General features: G+C 38.5%; 1 protein-coding gene across 3 annotated transcripts; it reads left to right on the top strand.

Moving 5' to 3' along the window:
* The first annotated feature begins 1,479 nt into the window (after positions 1-1,479).
* LOC116894538 (leukocyte immunoglobulin-like receptor subfamily B member 4) lies at positions 1,480-6,809 on the top strand. 3 transcript variants are annotated; one of them, XM_032896241.1, is made up of 11 exons: positions 1,480-1,550; positions 1,692-1,727; positions 1,933-2,217; positions 2,357-2,659; positions 3,683-3,718; positions 4,436-4,552; positions 4,763-4,838; positions 4,915-4,952; positions 5,183-5,235; positions 6,387-6,452; positions 6,572-6,809. In XM_032896241.1, the coding sequence occupies exons 1-11, from the start codon at positions 1,517-1,519 to the stop codon at positions 6,656-6,658; spliced, it is 1,131 nt and encodes a 376-aa protein (XP_032752132.1). In that variant the 5' UTR covers positions 1,480-1,516; the 3' UTR covers positions 6,659-6,809. The 3 variants fall into 3 exon arrangements, with proteins under 3 accessions (XP_032752132.1, XP_032752133.1, XP_032752134.1); XM_032896242.1 differs by lacking the exon at positions 4,436-4,552; XM_032896243.1 differs by lacking the exons at positions 4,763-4,838; positions 4,915-4,952.
* The last annotated feature ends 20,978 nt before the right edge of the window (positions 6,810-27,787 follow it).

The following is a 27,787-nucleotide window of genomic DNA, read 5'->3' as shown; positions in this document are numbered from 1 at the left end:
CTGGTCATTCAGAACAAGAATTTCAAGCTCCATCCATTTATCTATAAGGTATACCATTTTCTCCACTATTTTTTGATGAGATCAAATGGGAGAGAAGCTGGTGATTTTGTTTCAGCATTGAGAAAAATGCAAATTTTTCCTTTATGTCTGCAGAATTCCAAAAACATATTCTGAAATGTACTTACATAAATGCTGATGGACGTAGCTTATTTAATATATATAGAGAGAGACAGATTGTTTTGAGAACATAGTGTTTGATTGGATGCACAATTAGTTTGGGCAATTTCATTTGAGGACAAAACATTCTAATATCCCCCACACACACATAAGGCCATACTGGCAGAAACAAATAATTTTTTCCAAATGTGGTGTGGAGAACCAATGACTGTAATTGTGATTACACAACCAAAATATGTTTGGAAGGCTGCTTACATGAACTTGGGAAATTTTTTAAAACCTATGTCACCAAAACACCCTCTCACCCTTTTTCTTTCATCTTTCTGCTTCAAGAAAGAATAATAGCATAAGGACTAACATTGTCAAAAACCTCCCATCTCCCATAATAAAGTACTTATATGTCCAGTCCACGAAAAATATATGTTGACATTACAACTACTAAAATTAGAAAAGGGAAGCACCATTTTTCTTTCATGTCCTCCTCAAAGGTTAAATTTCCACAATGCATAGGCATGTGCAGGACATGGTTTTATTATTATGCCTCTGGCCTAATAGAAGCCAGTCACCAAATTTCAGGTAAAAGAATGGAAAATTTTCAGTACTAAACTGAATAATAAATTCAAAGGTGCCTTCATTTTCATACCCAGAATCTAAACTTAAACCTCTGGAACCTGAAAGTACTTAAGTTAAAGATCTTGGAGGACTTAAGCCTTGTGATCTCAACAGAATAAAAACATCTTGATGATGCAAACTTGTGGATAAAGGGGTGAAACAAGTGAAAAGTGAGAAGAGACTTTGGTAAAATAGTGGACCATGTGTGCAGTGGATCAGGTCCATTTGGTCAAAGTTGTAAACAACCACTGGAGCTTAGTCAGAAATGAGAAGAGACCTGCTATGAAACATACCTTATCTAACTTGACTCAGTTTGCCTCCTTGGGATTGTGTCCTCCAATTGAAAGAGCATGAGTGAGTCTTGACTTAGAACACTGTACAGGTTTTGACCAACATCACATTTCTTAACCTGGATCTACAATTTTTCTAGTTTAAAATAAAATACTATTACAAATGAATGTACTCTGGCTTGGAAAACAGAGGGATAGCTAAAAACCTGTGAGGAATAGAGAAAAACTTTCTCTAAAAGCAGTTCAGAGACCTGAGTATTTACATAGTCATCTGTACTGGGGAAAATACAGAAGTTTCCTTCCCATAATAGAAATGATGTAGAAAACCCATGACAGGAAGGACCTGCCCAGAATATGACAGATGCATATTGGCTGATGTTACAGAACATGGTCAGACTGTCCCAGGAACACAGCTACAAACATTACCAGGAGTCATCATGATCTCCATGCTCACCATGCTGCTGTACCTTGGTGAGATATGAAAAGGGGGGGGTGGACACTTAAATCTGTAAGGGAACCTACTCAATAGCCAATTTAATTTCACATGGACACCCCAGGGAATCCATTCTGGTTCTAAATGTGAAAAAGCTCTGAGGAAAACTTTTTTTCCAGGTCTCATTTTGGAACACAGGACTAAAATACAGGCAGGTAAGTGACTCCAGCCATCCCAGTATTTGATTCTTCGCTCTGAGGAGTAAACCTTTATTTCACTTTCTAATGAGTCAGTTCCTCACAATAGTAATAAAAAAGAAAATATTTAAGGGCTAATGTCTTGTTCCCTGGGAGTGTTCTGTGCAAAGAGCTATTGTCTGAAGGATTGTGTACTCGGATTCAGCCTTTGATTTCTTTGCAGGACACCTTCCAAGGCCCATCATCTGGGCTGAGCCAGGCTCTATGATTGCCATTTATACATCTGTGACTATCTGGTGTCAGGGGTCTTGGGAGGCCCAGAAGTATCATCTGTATAAAGAGGGAAATGTAGATCCTTGGGACATTCAACTCCCTCTGGAAACCAGGAATAAGGCTAAGTTCAACATTCGATACATGACAACCACTTATGCAGACACATATAAGTGTTACTATGAGAGTGCTGCTGGTTTTTCAGAGCACAGCGATGCCATGGAGCTGGTGATGACAGGTAAGAGGACACTCAGGGGACCCAGTACGGCTCTATCATAAGAAAATCTATTCTCCATGAGCACTTTCCTCAGAGTCGAATCCTGGAGGACAATATGGGTAGCTCTAGTTCATTTCACATACTTCTCCTTGTATCCTAGGAGCCTATACAAATCCCAGCCTGTCAGTCTGGCCCAGTTCTGATGTGATCTCTGGAGTTTCCATAGCCTTTAAGTGTAGCTCATCCATGGGATTTGGCAGATTCATTCTGATCCAGGACGGAAAAGACAGCTTTCCATGGACCCTGGACTCACAACGACATGACAACCAATCATTCCATGCTACTTTTGTTCTGGACACTGTTACTCCCAACCACAATGGAACATTCAGATGCTATGGCTCTTTTAGAAATGAACCACATTTGTGGTCGAAATCAAGTGATCCCCTTATCCTCATGGTATCAGGTAAGCAACACACACACACACACACACACACACACACACACACACCTATCAACTTTAGTTTATTGGGTCACTTGGGTCTTTTTCCTAATATGATCTGTAGCCTTGAATATGAGGGAGAAAACCCTGAGGTTAAAAATCTGTCTGGTTTAAAAGACATTCACCACCACCACCCCAATACAGGGATGCAGTCAGAATTCCCTTATTCATGTGGCTTCCTCTATGACTCATTGTAATTTAGCAGTGGCAGTTGAGAATGATCAACAATTGATGAAATGATCATATAATGTCTCTGTCCTAATCTTCTTCCTATTTTGTAGTAAAACACCATGATCTCAATAAAGCAACTCAGTGAGAAAGGGGTTTATTCCATCTTATTTTGTATGGAGCTCCCTGAAAGCAATTAGATGTAGGCATGCAAGTAAGAACTGAATTAGGGATCACAGCTCACATGTTTACTTGCCAATGGCTTACAGTATTGCTTTCTTACACCATCCAGGTCTAATCACTCATGATTAGACTCAACCACAGTGTTCTGGGATCTCCTACATCAATAAATTAGAAAAATCTTTCCACTGACATGCCTTTAGTCCAATATGATAGATTAATTTTATCTATTGCAGTTGCCTCTTTCCAGATTAATCTAGCTTATATTAAGTTAGCAAAACCTAATAAGAACCTTCTTCAGTGGCAGACACTCTCCTTCATTATCCTAAGACCATGTGCCCAGATTCATGTTAATAGTTGGACAACAGAGGCTTTTGGTACAGGTATTGCACAGATTCAGTTGGGCAGTTCTAAGTCCCTTGTAGTCTCTATCCTTCCCATATATTCAATGATAAGAGCTTTGTATTGCATTGGTGAGCTGAACTGTGCTGTTCACAGAAATATAAGAACCCAGAGACACAAAATATTGTCTGCAATAGAGTAATATCCTTCTGAAATTAGTATCCTGTTGAAGTAGAAAAAACAACATAGTAAAGTGTTATGAACTCTAATGTTCATCTCTCCATCAATTTCTGGCAGAAACCAAGAACCAGTCTCCTACACACACTGAAGATGGTAAGTGAAATCTCTCCTGGGAGGTGGTTATAGCAACTTACAGAAGTTAAGAAAGTAGGAGATCTGAATTTGTGACTTAGATAATATGTTCTTTCCACAGTTTAGGGTTCAATTTCTCTCAACATGAATTTCAGACCTTCCTTTAGCGGAACTTCTGATCACTTAGGTTACTGAAATTTCTGACAAAGATTCTTCCTATGCTCTAGCTCCATGGCCTAATTTTATTGAATAATATTGGAAAATTAAAATGTTCTTTTGAGATTCAGACATGAGGGAAAAGTCACTTTCGCTGAGTTTTTCTTGATTTCTGCTAATATAAAGGAACAAGTTTGCCCATACCTTTAATTTACTCCTAATGCTTTTCTTGACTGTGACATCCTGGGTAAGGAGGAGGCTCATCCACCAAATCCCAGTTCTGAAATCACTATGTCCCCTTTGCCACAAATATGGTGGCACAGCATACTGGAGCAGACTCAGAGCTGGTGCTAGATATTTACTATTGAGTTCAAGCCCCAGCTTTTTATATTCATTCTAAATGACATGGGTCAAATAAAATGGTCTCTGTGAACCATAATATTCTCACCTATAACTGACTGTATAGAGACTATATTTCCATGTTGAATAGTTACCATATTGGAGGCCCTGAGTGGCCTAGTCATGTAATAGGTACTTGAGTACAACATCATTCTGTCATGTATGATGTCAATTGTGCCTAAGGACTGACAACATACCAGAAGATTTTGACTGGAGTCTTGGTGTCATTCCTCCTACTTTTATTACTCCTGCTTCTTCTCATCCTCATTCGATACCGGTATAGTTGCAAAAAGAAGGCTAGTAAGTATAGTGTGAGTGCCTTGGATGTCTGCAGGTGGTGGGCAGAGAAAACATAATCTCAAGACGTGTACAAATTTCAAAGATATTGCAATATTTTCCACCTCCCTTTGTATTGGTATGGTCATAGCAAGGGATTTAACAGTCCCTTTTTTCCTCCAAAAATTTCTATTGGTGGAGCCTTCCTAGCTGATGCTTTTTCAATTCATGCAGCTCAAAGAGATGCCAACTTACAAGTGACTTCAGGGGTTCCAGAAACAACATACAGAGATAGACTCCACCAGAAGAGGTAATTTCTGTCCATAGATTAAAGCCTCCTATCTGCCATATACCTCATTTCTACCTGATTGTCACTGTCTTCACAGCTCCAGCCCAGATGCTACCATCAATGAAAAACACCTATGTGAGAATATCAGAGATCTGGGGAAGGGGATTATTTAGACCTCAGAATCAGAGAACTGATGGGGAGGGTTTTGGATCAGCACTTGGAGAGAAAGAACTTTCACAATGGATCTAGAAATGTCACCACATTCCCTGATTCTCTCTCTCCTTATGGGACAAGGACATGGGTCTGAGTCAAAGAGATACCAGACCCTGTAGCTAAGAATTGACTCCTTTCTTCTGACATGACAGATGATTCTGTGAAAAACACACATTCTGAGGACAATGGAGAGCTGGACAGTTGGGTGAGACTCCTGCCCCATTCACATTGATAAGAATGTTTGGCCTAATAGTACTTTGTGCAAGTAAGAACTACATAGGACCCCTCCATTTTGGAAGAGTTTGACTCTGTGAACTATATCTCCTTGCTTTCCCTATGACTGTGTGAACCTCCTCTACAGCCTCTTTTCTGGATGTATGTCATCTGTCTGTTGCTTAGCATCAGGTGCTTCATCTCTTAGAAGGACAGTTGTGTCAATGAGCCCTTGCCACTGCCACCACACCAATCCACATATATTCACTCACCCTGTTATCCACAGAGAATTTCTTTTTTATAAGTTTGAGGAAATTTTATTAGGCTTTAAAAGAAAAAAAGAACAGGCATTTGGTTAATCTTAGCAGCTGCCTGGTGGAGAAAGAGGAAATGAAGAAAATAAATTGGGGGGAAACCACACTGTTTGGGTAGAGCTAGGATGAAGACAAACTATGTGGTCGGATGAACCCACAAAGCAGGGAGATTAGCTTTAAAGAAAAAGTAAGGAATCACAAAGTGTTGGGAAAGTGTTTTTAGAACATATATACAAAAATAATTAAAGTTATGAAATAACTCAGAATAGTAGTCATATTTACAAAAATGTGTGGAACTATAAGCTACAGCTGAGATCATTTTTTCTTCTGGATCTTCATAGAGTCTGTGAACAAAGAAAAGAACAGAGCTCCTCGTCCACTCTAAGCTTACCTCAAGGCTAGAAAATGAGAGGTGTATAACTGAAGAATGTTAGTGGTGTAGAAAATGAAACAGAAGATATAGAGTGTGTGAGTCACACAGGGTCAGTGTGAATCATAAAAGAAAATTCTGACTAGGTTTATTCTGAGTTTAACCCTGAATGAAGAAGTCCTTATGCACTGGCACACATAGGCAGAAAATGCAGTAGATGCAAAGGACTTCAGACATGAAGATATAGCTGGAGCTGAGGAAACAGGAGTCTGTGTAAGAATAAAAGGCTGGAACTATGGGAAGGAAGTTTCCAGACTCTCCAAGTTCTGGGGGAAGCATCTGAAGGCCCCATCAAGAATGATAGAATGTGACTTAAATTTCTAAAGCGTCTCCTGGCTACAGGAGATACTGGATGGAACCAGGAGTCACTTTATCCACTTTATTGTCTCCTTGCTGCAGAGCCCATCTGATAAAGACCCCCATGGAATTGTGTATGCCCAGGTGAAACCCTCCAGACTTCGGAAGGTAGAAATGTCCCACTGTCAGGAACCTTTTCCTCAGGAACCTTTTCCCTCAGGTTCATCCCAACCCAATAAGTTATTAACACTAAACACATGCCTTCTTCCAACTCTATCCCACTCCAGGATACTACATCCTGGAGACCCAAAGAGACCCAGGTTGTAACCTATGCCCAGTTTTGCAGCAGGACTCAGGAATATGACAACCACTGAGACCAGCAAGCAGCCAATGCAAGAAGAAGACCCAGACCCAACATTCCATGAATGAAAACTAGAAATTTTCTAAGACAGTATTTGTTTCCAGTGGACTCTGTTTAATTAATGCCAGCCATCATGAATCATGGGTCATCAGAAACTTCTTAGAATTTTGGGAATACACTTTATTCTTTGTTCAGAGATAACAAATATCCTTATATTTTGTAAATAAAGCTAAATCTTTCTCAATAAACAATTCATAAAATGAGAAACAAATGAAGTGAAATGTTGTGAATTGAATGACAATGTAACCAGGGCACACTGATCAATGAAACTGGAATTTTCAGATCCATGAATAAATGCACAAGCAAACAAAATGTCTTCAAAATCAATGGCCTTGTTTGTCTATTATAATGAGAATATAGAATTAAAAGAAATACAACTATCCCAGATGAGGAAATGGTGATGTAAGACAAGCCACTGGCTCTGTCTGGTAACTAGCTGGAAGTTTGTGATGGAGGAGGATCTGAGGAGTCTATAGAAGTGACCATAGCTGAGATTCTTACAAGAGGAGGACATAGAGACTTAAGGGGCTACCTCCTACAACCAAGCAGGACTTCCAGAGGAGGCACGGGGACATCAAGCAAGCCAAAAAAAACTTTCAACCCATTTTGTCTTGCCTACAAAATGTGTAGGAATAAAATGGAGCACAGCCAATCAATGATTGCCCCAACCAGAGTTCCATCCCATGGGAAAAAGCCACCTCCTGCCACTATCAATCATACTTTGCTATACTTATAGACATGAACCTGGCATAACTATCTTCTGAGAGGATTCATTCAGCAGCAGATGGAGACAGATGTAGAGACCTACAGCCAAACACAAGGTGGAGCTTGGGGAGCCTTGGGAAAGAGTGTAGGTTAGAAGTGAGCAAGCCAAAGGGATCAAGTACACCACAAAACCTACAGAATCAACTGACCTGGAACTATGGTGGCTCTGGGGCACCTACTGTGGAGCATGCAGTAGCTGGACTTACACGCCCTACATATTAGCAGCAGGTGTGCAGCTTGGTATTCATGTGGGTCCCTTAACAAGTTGATCAGGTGCTGGCTCAATCAGTGTACCCTGCCTTTGGATCCCCTTTCCAACCTAGACTGCCTGGTTGGGCCTCAGTAAAAGAGGATGTGCATAGTCCTGCTGGGACTAGATGCCCCAGGATAGGGTGGTACCCAAGGAGCTTCACATTCTCTGAGAAGAAAGAAAGAGGGAAGGGATGGACAGGAATTTATAAGGGTGGGACAGGGAATAGAGGAGGGAGGAAGGCTCTGATCAGGATGTAAAGTGAATAAAAAGTAATAAATTATTGGAAAAACAAATGAATAAAATAAGGATTCAGATACAGCTTAATGACAGAGTTCTTATTTATCACTTGTAAAGCCCTGGACCTCATTCCTAGCAGTGGAATATGAATAGGAAAAGGGAGAGAAAAGGGGAGATGGATAGGAAGGAGAGGGAAAAGGGCAGGGAGAGGGACAGGGACAGACACAACAGGGAAAGCTAGCAAGTTAGTGGTACTTGCATGTATGGCCTTCAACTGGAGTAGGATCAACTTACCATGAGTCACATCCTTAAAGAAAACTGACTATCCCTCTCCCTGCAATTATCAGTTGCCAACAGGATGGAGACTTCATGCCCATCTCCTCTTTCTTTGCTGGTATTTGGTCTGGCTTGATATTGTGCGTGTGGGTTTAAAATCACAGCTATCCTGCTGTTTAAAAATTGCTATTTCCTTATAGTCATCTACTGTCTTACTTCTTTCTGTCTCCTATTTTGCAATGATCCCTGAGCTGTGGGTGGAAGCATATGACATTCCTTCCCCTAGCACGTATCAATTTCCAACAGGACTTGTGAGCCTCTTTCTTCTCCATGCTGTAGTCCTGAGTTGTTTCACCCTGTGTAGACCTTGTGCCAGTGACTCACAGCTACTATGAGTTAAGGGGTAAAATGTTCAAGTTATGTTCATAAGAAACTATTTCACAGCAACATTTAAACCCCTTATTTCTCACAATCCTTCCTTGTCTTCCACATTGTAGTCTGGGCCTTCCGAGGCAGAGCATGTGATGTTCTATATAGGAATAAGAGATGTTCTAAATAAGTCTAAGGACCACAAGTCACTTATTCTTTGCACTTTGACCAGTTGTGCATCTCTGTATTCACTATCATATGCTGCATAAAGGGTGTTTTGCTATGAGATATGAGAGTTGTACTCTTCTAAGTTTATAAGGATAAATATTTAGAAAGCAGTTTAATATTGTGTCTTTTTAATAAAATAATATTGAGACCAATGGCCTTTCAGACATAAGCTCTTGACCAAATTACAATATTAGGCTTAGGTTCTCCCCAGTGGAGCAGGCCTTAAGTCCAATTAGAATCTGTTGGTTAACCTCTTTAACTCTCAAGCCACTACTATACCAACAGTCATATTGTGTCAGACAAATCATTATTTTATTGATTTCTGTGATGGGTGAGGTTGCTTATGCCTCCTACAAACAACATTCACAGCACATCTTGGCCTTATGAAATGTGTCCATCAGAGAGAATGTTCCCTGGGAGATACCTGTTTGATGTCTCCATATTTTATAATCAAAGTACTTGGTGTCTTCAACAATAAGATCTTACAATTGGTTCTACAGTGTTATTAAAAATAATGGCAATAGTTTGTACAATTTGGGGTATGTCTTGTTCTCCCTGACCAGTAATGAGAAAGAGGGTATCTGACATCTGGCACTGGGATTTTCTGCTTAGTATTCTATGGCTTCTTACAGGAGAAGTATCTTTTTGCATAGAGTAACCAAGATTAAATTAAACTTCGTAGATTTGTCTGTGTGTGTGTGTGTGTGTGTGTGTGTGTGTGTGTGCTATAAAATAGGTTTCCATGTGGTTTATACTTTTTAAAATATAACTATATCATTTTTCCATTATCTTTATTCCCTACAAATTCTCCCATATATCCCTTCATCCTCTCTTTCAAATCATGCCTTTTTGTTCATTAGCTTTTATATCTTTTTGGATAGGGTCACCATGATTAAATTTCATAGATTTGTGTGTGTGTGTGTGTGTGTGTGTGTGTGTGTGTGTGTGTATAAAATAGGTTTCAATATGACCTTTTCTATTTTAATATAATTGTATCATTTCTCTATTCTCTTTCTTCCCTACAAATGTTCACATATATTTGTTCATCATCTTTCATATTCTTCTCTCTTTGCACAATAATTATTTTTGTATATATACATATATATACACTTACAGATATGCATATACATATATTCTGAAATGTAACCACATAATGGTACTTGTATGTATTTTTTCAAGATGACCATTAGGTATTAGATAAACTATTAAAGTAGTTTTCCTGGAGAAAATTATTTCTCTTGCTTTCAGCATTCCTGAGTTGCCTATAATTTTTTTAATCATAGGGTTGAGGCTTCATTAGCTTTTCTCTAACCACTTTGTCATGGGTATTGGTGATGTCCCTGTTTAGGTAATGTTTAGGAAGTAATGATGTTGAGATTTTATGGGTATAGTTTCTGACATTACTAGGAAGCACAATGTCACAGTAAACTCACTGATCTTCTCCATCCCTGCATTCTGCAATACTCCATGAAACTTAGGTGTACATAAAAGAATCAAAAATTAAAGTGTTTCATTACCTTTGGTTTTGTGACTACTGGTAACTTCACCAGGATCAAATCCAATAATAATACAGATAGTCCTGGTTAAATTAAGTTCATCACAACAAAGTCAAAAGTGATGATCTGGAAAGGGACTGAAGGATGATGAGGGTTTATAGGATAGTAAAGAAGAGGAGATAGACCCACCCACAACCACATTCCATGGGCAAGTGTAAGATACCCAGAGGTACACCCTATGATTGGCCTGGATGCAGCAGGAGCCACTAAATATGCAAGTATGGGAGAGAAAGAGAAGCAGATCTATGAAGAAGCTCAAAACTGGAGAGGTGAGGATAGAAAAGAATAGCCTGATGTGCAGTAGCCTGCCCTCCCATCTGAGGCCATGGTGAAGTCCTGGCCATGCGGTCACTGAAAGACATATCTGAATCCATGGCTATGCAACAGCAGGGGTCTCTGTCAATGTCTGTGGCTCATATTATCACAAAAGACCATGCAGACCTCCCAGATCTGGGCTGCTACCTGAGATAATGTGGATGTCCAAGGGCTGTAAAGAGCTAACCCTGCCCTTCACTGTCTGGGGCACTCAGGATACCTAACTCCACACCTGGATAACACAGTAGAGCTGTTCTTGGTAGATGAGGCCTGAGTGAGGTGTCCCAAGAGCATGAATGAGGGAGAGTTGGCCCTGCCAGTCCTCTGTGGATCATTGTATATGGGAGAGAAACTTCCCTGCCTTGCTCCTCACTGCCTGCAGAATGTGGGGAAATCCTGAACTGAGATCAGAGATCATGAGAGGAGAAGAGCTTGTCCTGTCCCTTATTTGCTGTATCACTCAGGAGTGTGGCTTCTGCATCTCACCTGAGTAGCACAGTAGTATTTGCCCTGGTAGTGAAGGCATAGGTTAGCTGTTCCCAAGGACAGAAGAGTACAAGAGCTTGCTCTGCCACTTCATTGGCATGGCATTGGGTAAGCTAGCTTTTTCAGTGTGGAAGAGCTGGTGGTGTGGGAATGAGAGAGATGGCAGGTGTTCCAACTTCGCTAGGAAAACTCATAGCTCTGAGTGTCTGCAGAAATAAACAGAAGAGAGGATATATCAGCAGCTTGACAGCACAACTAAAAACTCTAGAACAAAAAAAGCAAATACACCCAGGAGGAGTAGAAGGCAAGAAATAATCAAACTCAAAACTGAAATCAACCAAGTAGAAACAAAAAGGACCATACAAAAAATCAACAGAACCAAAAATTGGTTCTTTGAGAAAATAAACAAGATAGAAAAACCCTTAGCCAGACTAACGAAACAACAAAGAGAGTCTGTCCAAATTAACAAAATCAGAAATGAAAAGGGAGACATAACTACAGAATCAGAGGAAATTCAAAAAATCAACAGATCCTACTACAAAAGGCTATATTCAACAAAACTTGAAAATTTGCAGGAAATGGACAATTTCTTACACAGATACCAGGTACCGAAGTTAAATTAGGAACAGATAAGCCATTTAAACAACCCCATAACTCCTAATGAAATACAAGTCTCATTAAAGATCTTCTAACCAAAAAGAGCCCAGGTACAGATGGGTTCAGTGCAGAATTCTATCAGAACTTCATAGAGGACCTCATACCAATACTATCCATACTATTCCACAAAATTGAAACAGATGGAGTGCTACCGAATTCCTTCTATGAAGCCACAATTACTCTTATAACTAAACCACACAAAGACCCAAAAAAGAAAGAAAACTTCAGACCAAATTCCCTTATGAATATCGACGCAAAAATACTCAATAAAATCCTGGCAAACAGAATCCAAGAGCACATCAAAACAATCATCCACCATGATCAAGTAGGCTTCATTCCAGGCATGCAGGAAAGGTTTAATATATGGAAAACCATCAACGTGATCCATTATATAAACAAACTGAAAGATAGAAACCACATGATCATTTCATTAGATGCTGAGAAAACATTTGACAAAATTCAACACCCCTTCATGATAAAAGTCATGGAAAGAATAAGAATTCAAGGCCCATACCTAAACATAGTAAAAGCCATATACAGCAAACCAGTTGCTAACATTAAACTAAATGGAGAGAAACTCGAAGCAATCCCACTAAAATCAGGGACTAGACAAGGCTGCCCAGTTTCTCCCTACTTATTTAATACAGTTCTTGAAGTTCTAGCCAGAGCAATCAGACAACAAAAGGAGAACAAAGGGATACAGATTGGAAAATAAGAAGTCAAAATATCACTATTTGCAGATGATATGATAGTATATTTAAGTGATCCCAAAAGTTCCACCAGAGAACTACTAAACCTGATAAACACCTTCAGTAAAGTGACTGGATATAGAATTAAGTCAAATAAATCAGTAGCCTTCCTCTACAAAAAGAGAAACAAGCTGAGAAAGAAATTAGGGAAACGACACCCTTCACAACAGTCCCAAATAATATAAAATACCTCGGTGTAACTCTATCAAAGCAAGTGAAAGATCAGAATGATAAGAACTACAAGCCTCTGCTGAAAGAAATTGAAGAAGATCTCATAAGATGGAAAGATCTCCCATGCTCATGGATTGGCAGGATTAATATAGTAAAAATGGCCATTTTACCAAAAGCGATCTACAGATTCAATGCAATTGCCATCAAAATACCAATCCAGTTCTTCAGAGAGATAGACAGAACAATTTGCAAATTCATCTGGAATAACAAAAAACCCAGGATAGCTAAAACTATACTCAACAATAAAAGGACTTTGGGGAAATCACTATCCCTGAACTCAAGCAGTATTACGGAGCAATAGTGATAAAAACTGCATGGTATAGTTGCAGAGACAGACAGACCAGTGGAATAGAATTGAAGACCCAGAAATCAACCCATACTCTATGGTCACTTGATTTTTGACAAAGGAGCAAAAACCATCCAATGGAAGAAAGATAGCCTTTTCAGTAAATGGTGCTGTTTCTACTGGAGGTCAGCCTGTAGAAGAATGCAGATCGATCTGTGCTTGTCACCCTGTACAAAACCTAAGTCCAACTGGGCCAAGGACCTCCACTTCAAACCAGATACACTCAAACTAATAGAAGAAAAAAAGTGGGGAAGCATCTCAAACACATGGGCACTCGAGAAAATTGCCTGAACAAAACACCAATGGCTTTTGTTCTAAGATCAAGAATCTACAAATGGGATCTCATAAAACTGCAAAGCTTCTGTAAGGCAAGGACACTGTTGTTAGGACAAAACGATAACCAACAGATTTGGCAAAGATCTTTACCAATCCTACAATTGGGTAGAAGGCTTATATCCAAAATATACAAAGAAGTCAAAAGGTTAGACTGCAGGGAGACAAATAACCCTATTAAAAAATGGGGTTCAGAGCTAAACAAAGAATTCACAGCTGAGGAATGCCAAATAGCTGAGAAACACCTAAAGAAATGTTCAACATCTTTAGTCCTAGGGGAAATGCAAATCAAAACAACCCTGAGATTTCACCTCACACCAGTGAGAATGGCTAAGATCAAAAACTCAGGTGACCAAATTGTCCTGTGGACTGGCAGTAAGTAAGCCCAAGCTTGAGTTTGTAATAAAGATACTCTAATGGGATTATATTTAAAAAAAAAACCTCAGGTGACAGCAAATGCTGGCAAGGATGTGGAGAAAAAGGAACACTCCTCCATTGTTGGTGGGATTGCAGACTGGTACAACCATTCTGGAAATCAATCTGGAGGTTCCTCAGAAAATTGGACATTGAACTACCTGAGGACCCAGCTATACCTCTCTTGATATACCCAAAAAGATGCCCCAACATATAAAAAAGACACGTGCTCCACTATGTTCATAGCAGCCTTATTTATAATAGCCAGAAGCTGGAAAGAACCCAGATGTCCTTCAACAGAGGAAAGGATACAGAAAATGTGGTACATCTACACAATGGAATATTACTCAGCTATCAAAAACAATGACTTTATGAAATTCATAGGCAAATGGATGGAACTGGAAAATAACATCCTGAGTGAGGTAACCCAATCACAGAAAAACACACATGGTATGTATTCAATGATAAGTGGATATTAGTCCAAATGCTTGAATTACCCTAGGTGCACAGAGAACATGAAAATCAAGAAGTATGACCAAAATGCGAATGCTTCACTCCTTCTTTAAAAGGGGAACAAGAATACCCTTGGGATGGAATAGGGAGGCAAAGTTTAGAACAGAGGCAGAAGAAACACCCATTCAGAGCCTGCCCCACATGTGGCCCGTACATATACAGCCACCAAACTAGATAAGATGGATGAAGCAAAGAAGTTCAGGCTGACAGGAACCGGATGTAGATCTCTCCTGAGAGACACAGCCAGAATACAGCAAATACACAAGTGAATGCCATCATTTAACCACTGAACTGAGAACAGAACCCCCTCTCTGAAGGAATCAGAGAAAGGGCTTCAAGAGCTTGAAGGGGCTTGAGGCCCCATATGAACAACAATGCCAACATACCAGAGCTTCCAGGGACTAAGCCACTACCCAAAGACTATTTATGGACTGACCCTGGGCTCCAACTGCATAAGTAGCATTGAATAGTCTTGTAAGAGCACCAGCAGTAGTGGAAGCCCTTTTTCATGCCAAGACTGAACCCCCAGTTAATGTAATTGTTTAGGGGAGGGCATTAATGGGGGGAGGATGGAGAGGAGAACACTCATAGAGAAGGGGAGGGGTAGTGCTTAGGGGGATGTTGGCCAGGAAACCGGTTAAGGGAATAACAATCGTAATGTAAATGAGAAATACCCAAGTTAATAAAGATGGAAAGAAACAAAAGAAAGAAAGAAAGAGAGAAAGAAAGAAGAAAGAAAGAGAGAAAGAAAGAAAGAAAGAAAGAAAGAAAGAAATCCAGTGCAATGGAAACTCCCAGGAATCTATGAAGGTGACCTAAATTAAGACTCCTACTAATGGAGAACAAGTAGTCTGAAGTAGCTATCTCCTATAACCAGACAAGTCTTTCAGTGAAAAGGTTGGGGCACCAAGCCAGCCACAAAATTTCCAGTGTATAATTTGTCCTGCATACAAGATAAGGCCCAATAAAGGTGCAAAGATATCATGGGAGTGAGCAACCAATGAGTGGTCAAGCTTGAGACCCATGCCATGACAGGGAGCCCACCCTTGCCTCTGATAGTAATATTCTGCTGTACTTGAGGACAGTTACCTAGCATAACAGTCCTTAGAGTGGTTTAATCCAGTAATTGGTGGAAACAGATGCAGAGACACATAGCCAAATATTAAGTAGAGCTTGGAGAATCCTACAGAAGATCAGGAGGAAGGACTGTAGGAGCCAGAAAGTCAAAAACACCACAAGAAAACCAACAAAATCAACTAATCTGTGTTCATAGACTATCACAGAGACTGAATCAACATTCAGTGAATGCACATAGGACTGAACTAAGCCCTGTACATATATGTTACAATTGTTAGGTTTAGACTTCTTATTGTATTCCTCTAAGAGTGGGATCAGGGGCTATGTCTGAATCTTTTGCCTACCTTTGGGACTCTTTCCTCCTAACAAATGGATTGCCTCATCTAGCCTGAATAGAAGAGGTGCATGATCTTCCTGCAACTTTAGGTATCATGGCTGGTTAATATCCATGGGAATACTGCCCCTTTACTGAGCAGAAATTCATGGAGAATGGATTGTGGTAAAGGAACACTGAAAGAAAAGGACAGAGTGGAAACTGCAATGAGGATGTAAAATGAATAAATCAATTAATTTTTAAAAGATTGGTGTTATTGAAATAAGGAGACTTGTTTCTCCATATTTTGGGAAATTGTAAATGTTTTTTAACATTTATTTTTCTGCTACTGTGATTTTTAATTTTAAATGTAAGTTTACCACAACCTAGAATAACTTCAAAACAGTCTGACAAAGTGTTATGAAGATCATAGAATTAGCCTATGGACATATTTGGGGGTAACAATTAGATTAATTGTTATGAGAAAACATATCTAGTATTGAGGAAAGGGCAAAATTCCCTAAGAAAGTTATTCTGGACTTTAATAGAGAACAAAGCTAGCTAAGCATAACCATGCATTCTATTGATAACTCTTAAACTTTGGTTCAATGTGACCAAATGTCTCTCTCTGGTCACTGTCTCTGGGATTCACACATAACAATAGAACTGGAAGTCAAATAAACTTTTCTACCTTAAAAATGAAAATAAAAATGTTTAAAGACAAGTTTGGAAGTCAGTATGCACATGTATTTCCAGACTTAGCAGGCAGAAGGAAAAGGAACTCAGTTTGATTATACTCTGTCCCTTGTAAGTGAGTTCTTCAATAAACTGGGCTGAATAATGAATGCTGTTAATAAAAATAAAGGAAATTTAGGTGAATAGAGAGGTAACAATGTGAGCACCACTAGATATTCTTTGAAGAAAACCCTCCATTCACTTTCAGACTATAAAAAGTGTTATTTCTTCTAAGAGTCCTCGAGCAACAAAGAATAAAGCATTTCAGAAAGCTGCTAGGTTGCTTTTGGTCCAGAAATATAAGTGAGTGGTCAAAAACTTAGACCTCCCATTTCCTATGGGTCATAGTCTACCATAAAATCTGTGGTTATGAACACTCATGGACAGGAAGCTGACTGGACTAAAGCTATTTCAACATCATGGCCCCAGATGACACACTTTCATGTGTCTTGTTAAGTCTTGAAATGAAAATATGTTAATGAGGAAGATAGGTTTCCCAGAAAAGCTAAACTTTCTCTTAACATGAAGACTGGCTTATTTTGGTGGTGGGCAAAGTGCTCTAATCTCCTTAGACTTATGCTGAGTTGTCTGTAACAAGGTCTTGAATGTGGGCCTTAGTTACATCTATTCAAATACTGTCTGAATTTCATGGTGACTTTTGGCCTTTTGAGTGACTTCTAGAATTTGACACTGATGGACTGAAACATAATGAGGATACTTAAGACTTGTTTATTTTAGAAAATATGGTATTGATATACTGACATACATATGTTAGCTAGAGAGATTTGATAGAAATAACAGGCAGTCAGATAGACAAACATAAAAATAGATGATTGATAGAAGAAAGATAGGTGATAAATAGAAGGGTTAATCAGTAGGGTTGACATATAGATTAATAAATCAAAAATAAATAAGTGAGGCCAGGTGCTGATGACTCATGCCTTTAATCTCAGAATTTGGGAGGCAGAAGCTGTCAAATAATGAGAGTTCAAGTCTAGCCTAGTCTACAGAAATAATCCCAGGATAGCCATGGCTACACAGAGAAACCCTCTCTTGAAAAAGAAATACATAGGTGATTGACAGATTAGTTGATTGGTAGATTCAAGAGGATAGATAAAAGATGACTAATTAATTGATAGATAATAGTTATGTATGTATGACAGATAAGTGATAGAAAAATAAATGAAAGATTAGGTAGATGGTAGAAAGATACATAAAAGTAAAATAGTAAATAGATAGGTAACAGATGATATAGAGATAAATGTGACTATAAATGACAGTGATACATAATAGGCATAACCAAACTCATGAGACACAGTGAAGGTATTCATAGCACTAAGTATACAAATAAGTATTTTGTAGGGATCTAATACAAGGAACTTAATAGCACACTTGAAAGCTCTAGAACAAAAATAAGAATTCATACCCAAAAGGAGTAGAAGGCAAGAAATAATCGAACATATGACTGACCTTAATACAATAGAAACAAAATAAATATAAAGAAACAATGAATCAAGAAATTCATTCATTAAACTGTTATACAAATTAATGAGAGAGAGAGAGAGAGAGAGAGAGAGAGAGAGAAACTCCAAATTAACAAATGAGAAATGAACATAGGTATGTAAACAAACTGGGTAAATACAGAGACTCAGAAGGACCTACTTTAAAAACCTGTACTCTAACAAATCAGAAAAATCTAAAAAAAAAAAAAAGAATAATTTTCTTGGCACATACTACTTACAAAAGTTAAAACCAGTCATTACAAAGCCCCCAATGCTCGCAATGTAGAAGTAGCATAAGACAGATTTAGCAGAATTGAAACAGAATTATAAACAGTTAACATAAATATTCTACAAGTTATTCTACAAACTATAAACAAACAATATTTCTCAGTTCCATTTTGATTGCACAGTTACCGTGATATCCAAACAACATAAAAACCCAAGAAAAAAAGAAAACTGCAGAAAAATTTCTCTCATGAAAATATTGTGCAAAAATATTCAAAATATATTTGTAAACTGAATCCAAGAATACATTATAAAACATCCACTATGATCATGTAGTTTCAGTCACAGAGATGCAAGGATGCTTTTACATATGTAGAGTGATAAATGTGATACACCATATTGAAGTGGAATTTTCTGGTTCTGCCATGTCATGCAGATTCACATGGTGATTTGCTTAGGCAGACTCACATGATGTTTTGCTGAAGCAAGACCTGGGGAAGGACATGTGATGTTTGGAGAGAGTATAAGTGAAATTCAACAAACTGAGAGTGGTCTCTTGCATGGGTAGCTGTGCAGCTCTTCATTGGTCTTGCTTCTTCACTGACCTTCACTTTGTTGAGAGAGATATGGCAGAAAACTCCTGGAATTCCAGCTGGTTTTGGCTGTGTCTACTGACTCATGCCAATTCAGTGAGAGGCCTAAAAGTTTCTACTAGATTGTGCTATCATTACTGATTTGTGTTTGGTGATACTTTTAAACTGGACTGATGGTATCCTGATACTGTATTTCCTGTTCATGAATGTGAACCCCAAAAGACCACCAAGAAACTGATTAAATAAAATTATTTTTTGAATTAAATGGACACACTAGGGTCTTTTTTATTAAAACTCCAGCTTGGGCTCATTGCCAGTCCTGAAATAGCTGGATGGGAGGGTAAAGTCCTGAGCCCAGTTTCAAGCAATCATTTACTGAGGCAAACAAACAAGGGGATTTTTCATTTTAGCACATTTCTGATGGGGAGGGGCTATTTTTGCCCTTTAAAATGATTGTCTAGTGCTGGTAGCCAAACCACAAAGTTAACTTCTGCTTTCCTCCTGCTTGGTGGTTGTTAGGTAGTGACATGGAAACTAGTGCTAGGTACATACTTGTTGGAGAATAATCTGGAAACTAGTGCTATGTGTAGACTTACTGGTTAACTTGAGTTCAACCTTAGGTCAAGTTCACTAAGATGGAGCTGGAGTCCAAGATGGAGTTGGCCTGGTCTCTGAACACTTCTAAACTAGGCTGCTGGTATCCTGACAAACACAGATTAAAATTGCTCCCCCAAACTACTTCTAAACAGGTCCACATCCCCTTCTCTTATTCACCATCTTTTCTCTCCTACCTTTGGACAGTAGGCTAGAAGGAGGATCAAAGCATTTAAAACCCCTTATCAAAGTAGGTTTTAAAAATTTAAGCCTATACCAGATGATCAAAAATGAAAGTTATATGATCATATCATTAGTTGCAGAAGAGGCACTTGGATAAATCAAATACATGTCACAAAAAAGTCCTGGAGAGTTTGGAGATACAAAATTACATTAAACAAGATAAAGAGACATTTTACAGCAAGCCATAGACAACATCAACTTTTATTGGGGGAAAAATGCAAACCAATTCCAGTAAAATTAGGAAAAAGACAAACATGTCTACTCTCTCCATATCTGTTCAATATAGAAGGCAATACCTTAAATCACTAAAACAAGTGGAAATCAAGAGGATAAAAGTTGAAGATAAAGATCAAGGCATATTTATTGGCACATGGTAGGATAGGATAGGATAGGATAGGATAGGATAGGATAGGATAGGATAGGATAGGATAAAATAGGATACACAAGTAACCCAAATATTCTACAGGGAAATGACAACTTTTAATCTGAGTGCTTCAACCTGTCCAGTGTCCCCCTTGAGGGCTGTCAAAGAGAAGGCACAGAATCAATGACACAAATGCCATCAGCAGGTGAGAATGCAGAGGCAAGCTAATTTATTGCAGCTTGGGGGAGGGATTGGGACCACCACTCTAGCCCCATTGGTTCCTATCAGATGTCTTCTCTGTGTGGTGTCCTGTCATTCATCATTGCTCCAACCATCAGTTGTTACTACAGGCTCAGGCAAATTTCCAGGCTGGCCATATGCAGAAATCATCACTGAAACAGTGTGGCCCCATTTTGTTTTTGTTTTGTTTTGTTTTAATGTTCGTTTATTTGTTCATTTATTGTTTGTTTGTTGCATAGCCTTGTGGAAGCAGTCACTGCCATGGCAGTGGAGTCTTTATGTTCCTCCTACAGCAACTGTTAAACATTATCAGCAAAGTAACTGGATACAAGATTCACAAAAAATAGAAACCCTCTTACATACAAACAACACATGGAAGGAGAAAGAAATGAGGGACAATGCCTTTCAAAAGAGCCTCAATAATATAAAAAAAACATGTGACTATTTCTAGCATAGCAAATGAAAGATGATAAAAAACATCAAATCATTAAAGAAAGAAATGAAAGAAATATCAAAAGATGAAAAGATCAGTAGTAGTAACAGCAAAAAAATGAACATCCTACTAAAAGTAATCTACACACTCAATCCAATCCCCATTCAAATTCCATTACAGCCTGCACAGATCATAAAAAGGCAATTTTTAGTTTCATGTGAAAACAGAGAAAATAAAAAACAGAATAGCTAAAACCATCCAGACTGATGGAGGTTTCAACATTCCCAATTTCAAGTTTTCTTTCTGTTTTGGCGTATTTCACTTACAATGATTTTTCTAGTTCCAACTTTTTGCCTGTATATATTGTGATGACACTTCCTAGTGGCCTAATAATACTTTACTGTATAAATAATCCATGTTTTCTTTTCCATTCTTCTGTTAAGAAACATATGTTTTGTTTCCAAATTCCAGCTATGATGAATAGAACAGTACTGAATATAAGTGTGCTAGTGGATCTGTGGTAGGATGAATTGTCCTTTTGGTATATGCTCAAGAAAGATATAAATATATCTTTTACTATATTGATTCCCATATTCCAGATGAATAATACACTAATTTGCATAATTGCTATGCAAGTTTTCACTCCCACCAGCAAGAGATGAGCATTTTCTTCTTTTTGGTTTGTTGCCAGAATGAACTGTCAATAGTTTTATTGACCTATAGCTCTAGTACATAGTTTTAGTAATAAGCACAGCATAGTATTGATACAAATATAGATAGGTTGCAATCAAATTTAAAACACAGGCATGAGTCCAAAAACCTATGTACATCTGGTCTTTGATAATGAATCCAGAAAGACATACTTGAAAGATACCATCTTTAACAAATAGTGCTGGTCAAACTGGATAGCTTCATGGTATAAAAGATGGCTTTCTGAACAGAGCATCATTATTGTAGGCACTAATATCAACAATTAATAAATGAGATCTCATGAAACTGAGAAGCCTCAGCAAAGCGAAGAGCACTAACATTCACACAATGTTGCATCCTGAAAAATTGGAGGAAAAATTACCATCTTCACATAGACCAGGCATATAAAGAATTCATGAACATAGATATGAAGAAAACAAATAAACCTACTATAATGGTTTGCAAACATAAACAGAATGCTCAAGGGAGTTAATTCAAAAAGCTAAGAAAAAAACATGTTTAACATACTTAGCAATTGTGGAAATGCAAATCAAAGTTACTTTAAGATTTCCTCTTAGAAGTATCACAATGGCTAAAATCAATAAAAGAAGTGATAATTCATTCTATCCTCACATTGAAGTGAATATAAGAAAACATTCATCTATTTCTGGTGGGAGTGAAAACTTGGATAGCCACTATGGAAATTAGTATGTCATTGCTCAGGAAGATGGGAGTGAGTATACAACAAAATACAATTATATCACTCCTGGGATATACCCAAAGGATACATCATCCTACCACAGAGATAATACCACAAACATATTTGCTGCTGCTCTATTCATCCATAGCTACAATTTGGAAATAATATATGTATTCCTCTACAGAAGAGTGGATTAAGAAAATATTTACACAATGAAATACTGCTAGACCATTAGAAAGGGGGCATCGATCCCCTGGGGAAGAGAGCTGAACACCCAAAAGTGAAGACATCTAAAGACTGCGGGACAGACTGCCACTTCTGTGCACCTTGGCCCACAACCCTAGTCCAAGGAGAAACTGAACAGTGCCTCTGGACACAGAAACTATCAGCAGCTGGTACCTGCAGTTCTGGTCTGTGCCCAGGACTGAATTGGACTGGCCAAACAGCTACCTGCACCAAAATCCCGGTGGGGAGAGAGGTGAACACTCAGAAGTGTGGACACTCCAGAGAAATCAGAGGGGACTACCCTCTGCTCACATTCAAGAACCAAGAGGGAGTCACCTATTGTGCCCCCTGGGTGCAAGGACTTAGGAGCAATCAAGGACAGGACCCTTTGATTCCTGCCCACGCCTAGAGCAGAAAGACAGTCACCAGGAGCATGTACACACCTGAAATCAGAGCACATATTTCAGAAAAGGCTGAAAGAAAACAGGAAAAAAGTTCTACAGAAGTGCTGATGCAGAGGCCTACAGGAGGGTTAAGTCACTCTCAGAAAAAGCAAGACAAGCAAACATCAAAGGCAACCCAATGGCTAGAGGGAAGCACATGAATCTAAGCAAGAGAAACTAAAACTACTTGGCATCATCAGAGCCCAGTTCTCTGAACAAAGAAAATAATGATTATCCAAACACATCAGAAAAGCAATATTTGGACTTAAAATCACATTTTATGATAATAATGGAGGACTTTAAGAAAGAAATAACTCCCTTAAAGAAATGCAGAACAACACAAGTAAACAAGTAGAAACACTTAAAGAAAAAACACAAAAATCCCTGAAAGAATTTCAGGGAAACACAACCAAACAAGTGAAGGTTTTGAACAAAACTGTCCAGGATTTTAAAATGGAATTACCCTAGATGCACAGAACACATGAAACTCAAGAAGGATGACCAAAATGTGAATGTTTCACTCCTTCTTTAAAAGGGGAACAAGAATACCCTTGGGAGGGAATAGGGAGGCAAAGTTTAGAACAGAGGCAGAAGAAACACCCATTCAGAGCCTGCCCCAAATGTGGCCCATATATATACAGCCGCCAAACTAGATAAGATGGATGAAGCAAAGAAGTGCAGGCTGACAGGAACCGGATGTAGATCTCTCCTGAGAGACACAGCCAGAATACAGCAAATACAGAGGCGAATGCCAGCAGCAAACCGTTGAAGGAATCTTAGAAAGGACTAAAAGAGCTAAAAGAGGCTTGAGACCCTATATGAACAACAATGCCAACCAACCAGAGCTTCCAGGGACTAAGCCACTACCCAAAGACTATACATGGAATGACCCTGGGCTCCAACCTCATAGGTAGCGATGAATAGCCTAGTAAGAGCACCAGTGGAAGGGCAAGCCCTTGGTCCTGCCAAGACTGAACCCCCAGTGAATGTGATTGTTGTGGGGAGGGTGGTAATGGGGGGAGGATGGGGAGGGGAACACCCACAGAGAAGGGGAGGGTGAGGGGTTAGGGGCATGTTGGCCCGGAAACCGGGAAGGGAAATAACAATCGAAATGTAAATAAGAAATACTCAAGTTCTCAAGTTAATAAAGATGAAAAAAAAGAATTAATGTAGTGAAGAGGAAATGATGAAGCTATTTTAGAAGTCTGGACCATTATCTTCCTCCTGGATCAAAGACTGTGGTATAGGTATCCAATTAATGAAAGATTTCTGATTAAGAATGTGGGATTTTTTTTACCAATCATCTTAAATCTGTATGTTTAATTTTAAACATATTGCCCTTTTATTCTCTTCAGTATTTGGCCTCAACATTGACAGAGCTTGGCTTTAGGACATATGAGATTTACTTATGTGAAGCACCTAACTGGTCCAAGATCAATTCACTGGAGACCCCTGTCTTCCCATTACTTCTCTCTCCATCTGCCATGTCTGTTTAAATTTGCTGGCCTTTTGCAAAAACAAAAACAACAACAACAGCAAAGCAAAAGGAATCCCTATATATTGAGAACAGATTGTCCACTCTTCTTGGGAAAATAGCCCTGTACCTGTCTAAAAAATAAGCAGGCAGGACAATAGCATCAATAGCATGTCAACAGCATCAATAGCATGTCATCAGCACCAGCTCTTGGAACTAAGTGGGGAAATGGCTGAGAGTGAAGTAGGACACACTGTGGTTCAGCAAACAGTGACCAATGTGAATCTTCCCAGTAGATCTGTGGCTCAGGCCAGTGGTTCATTGCAGCCTAAATGCCAGAGATGCAAAGACATCTCCAGTAGTCAGGCTTAGAACTAAAGTAAGTGAATTAAGTAAGCCTTGAATAAACATTCACCAAGTACTTATGACTATAACATGACAGTGGGATCAGAGGGAAAGATTAGGAGATAAAGCAAAAATAAAAAATAAATATTCAACACAGAAAGAAACACAATTTTTAGAGTGTTATATTTGATGAGAAGAAGTACAATAACTAAAATAACATGAGATAAAAGCAAGGCAGGGCATCTGCTTTATCTCAGGAGGTCAGGTGCAACTTTTCAGGAAGAGAAGTGTCAGGACACCTCGAAGGTAATAGTAAACTAACTCTGAAAAGTACTGGTCAATGGCAGTCCACTAGGAGGGGTCAGGAGGACCAAAGGTCCCAATGCACCAAAGGGCTAAAGAAGTAGAAAACAGGAAAGTGTGCTGAAAGCGATGTGAGGTGAAAAGCGCCAGCTAGATGCTTAGACTGGATTCTACAGTGACTTGTAGGACATTTGTATGGCCCAAAGCCTGTGTGTTGTATTAGGACTCCTTAAACGTCATCCCTTTAACATTTTTACAGTGTATTTATGGAACCAGGAGTGGTTAGGTTTGAATCTTTGCTCCCTCCTGCACAAGATGGAAAACCCCATCTGCCTTCCCTCCACCACCACAAAGAAAACTCTCCTGCCCCTTAGAAAACTCCCCAGTGAACTAGACTATGGGGGGAGGGCGGCAATGGGGGAGGTTGGGAGAACACCCATGGGGAAGGGAGGGGAGGGGGATGTTTGCCCGAAACCAGGAAAGGGAATGGCACTTTCGAAATGTATATAAGAAATACTCAAGTTAATAAAAAAAAAAAAAACAATTCAATTTTGATTATACAAAAAAAAAGTAAATGCAAAAGATTGGTACACATTAATTTAAAACAAGATATATTGAAGTCCATTTTGATGTTTTAAAAATATACGTATTGCATTATAGTTCAATGAATTAAACATTTCAATCTTCTCAAATTATTGTCTCTTTGTAAAGGAAAACTTTAAAACATATCTTTTTAAATTATCTACAATTTTATTATTATTTTTCAATTCAATATTGAATAATATTAATTTCTTACACCTGTCTAGATAAAACATATAAATTATGTCTTATTTATAATAAATGTTATATATATATATATATATATATATATATATATATATATATATATAAAGAATACTCTAGGCTAACATGCCACCTCTCCTTAGCTCCACGTTTCCAGCAACCCACCGAAGAGTGCTTGTCCAGGGGCTCCATTTTTGAACACATATGGGCACAATCCCAGCTCCCAGCTGACATGTCACCATTTCTCACCTAAGCTCTATAACCACCCCTACCCCAACCCACCCCACAAAAAAAAAAAAAAAGAAAAAAGAAAAGGAAAAGAACGCACAAAGGGAGACAACCCTGGAGATAAAAAACCTAAAGAGGAGACAAGATCACCAATAGATACAAGCATCTCCAACAGAATAGAAGAGATAGAAGAGAGAATCTTAGAGGCAGAGGATACCATAGAAAACATCAACAAAAACATCAAAGATGTAAAACACAAAAAGCTCCTAGCCCAAAACATACAGGAAATCCAAGACATAATGAGAAGATCAAACCTAAGGATAATAGGTATGGAAGAGAGTGAAGACTCCTAACCTAAAGGGCCAGTAAATATTTACAAAATTATAGAAGAAAACTTCCCTAACCTAAAGAAAGAGAGACCCATAAACATACAAGAAGCCTACAGAACTCCAAGTAGATTGGAAAAGAAGAGAAATTCCTTCTGTCACATAATAGTTAAAACACCAAATGCATAAAACAAAGAAAGAATATTAAAAGCAGTAAGGGGAAAAGGTCAAGTGACATATAAAGGCAGACCTATAAGAATTACACCAGACTTCTCGACAGAGACTATGAAAGCCATAAGATCCTGGACAGATGTCATACAGACCCTAAGAGAACACAAATGCCAGCCTAGGCTCCTCTAGGCAGAAAAACTCTCAATTAACATAGATGGAGAAACCAAGATATTCCATGACAAAACAAAATTTACACAATAGCTTACTACAAATCCAGCCCTATAAAGGATAATAGATGGAAAACTCCAACACAAGGAGAGAAGCTACACTGTACAGAAAGCAAGAATATAAACTCCTTGCAAGGAAACCAAAAGAGAGACACATAAACATATTCCACTTCTAACAACGAAAACAACAGGAAGCAATAATCACTATTCCTTAATATCTCGCAACATCAACAGACTCAATCCCCCAATAGAAAGGCATACTCTAACAAACTGGATTCAAAAAGAGGACCCAGCATTTTGCTTTATGCAGGAAACACACCTCAGAGGCAAAGACAGACACTACCTCAGAATACATGGCTGAAAAACAACGTTCCAAGCAAATGTCCCAAAGAAACAAGCTTGAGTTGCCATTCTAATATCGAATAAAATTGATTTTCAACTAAAAGTCAACAAAAAAGATAAAGAAGGACACTTTATATTCATCAAAGGAAAAATCCACCAAGATGAACTCTCAATCCTAAATATCTATACTCCAAATGCAAGGGCACCTACATCCATAAAAGAAACTTCATTAGAGTTAAAGCACACATTATACCTCACACAATAATAGAAGATTACAACACCCCACTCTCATCAATGGAAAGAGAAATTAAACAGCGACATAGAGAAACTAATAGAAGTTATGAACCAAATAGATTTAACAAATATTTATAGGTCATTCCATCTTAAAACAAAAGGATATACCTTCTTCTCAGCACATCATGTCACCTTCTACAAAATTGACCTTAGAATCGGTCACAAAACAGGCCTCAATATATACAGGAAGATAGAAATAACCCCATACATCCTATAGGATGACCAGGGACTAAGGCATGACTTCAATACTAACAATAATCACAAACAGCCCACATATACATGTAAGTTGAACAATGCTCTACTCAATGACAACTTGATTAATTAAGAAATAAAGAAATATATTAAAGATTACTTAGAATTTAATAAAAAATGAAGATACAACATACCCAAACTTAAGAGACACAATGAAAGTGATGCTATGAGGAAAACTCACAGCACTCGGTGCCTGAAAAAAAGAAACAGGAGAGAGCATATGTTAGGAGCT

The sequence above is a fragment of the Rattus rattus genome, chromosome 2, assembly GCF_011064425.1.
Source record: "Rattus rattus isolate New Zealand chromosome 2, Rrattus_CSIRO_v1, whole genome shotgun sequence".
NCBI classification, from domain to species: Eukaryota; Metazoa; Chordata; class Mammalia; order Rodentia; family Muridae; genus Rattus; species Rattus rattus.
The sequence above is the reverse complement of the archived record's forward strand: the minus strand, read 5'-3'. Positions and strand labels throughout refer to the sequence as shown.

Bases quoted from the DNA above. Each gene is read 5' to 3' on its own strand.
- LOC116894538 (XM_032896241.1), top strand. From the start codon at position 1,517: ATGATCTCCATGCTCACCATGCTGCTGTACCTTG. The intron at 3,719-4,435 runs GTAAGTGAAATC...ATTGTGCCTAAG, and splicing joins TCCTACACACACTGAAGATG to GACTGACAACATACCAGAAG. The intron at 5,236-6,386 runs GTGAGACTCCTG...TCCTTGCTGCAG, and splicing joins ATGGAGAGCTGGACAGTTGG to AGCCCATCTGATAAAGACCC.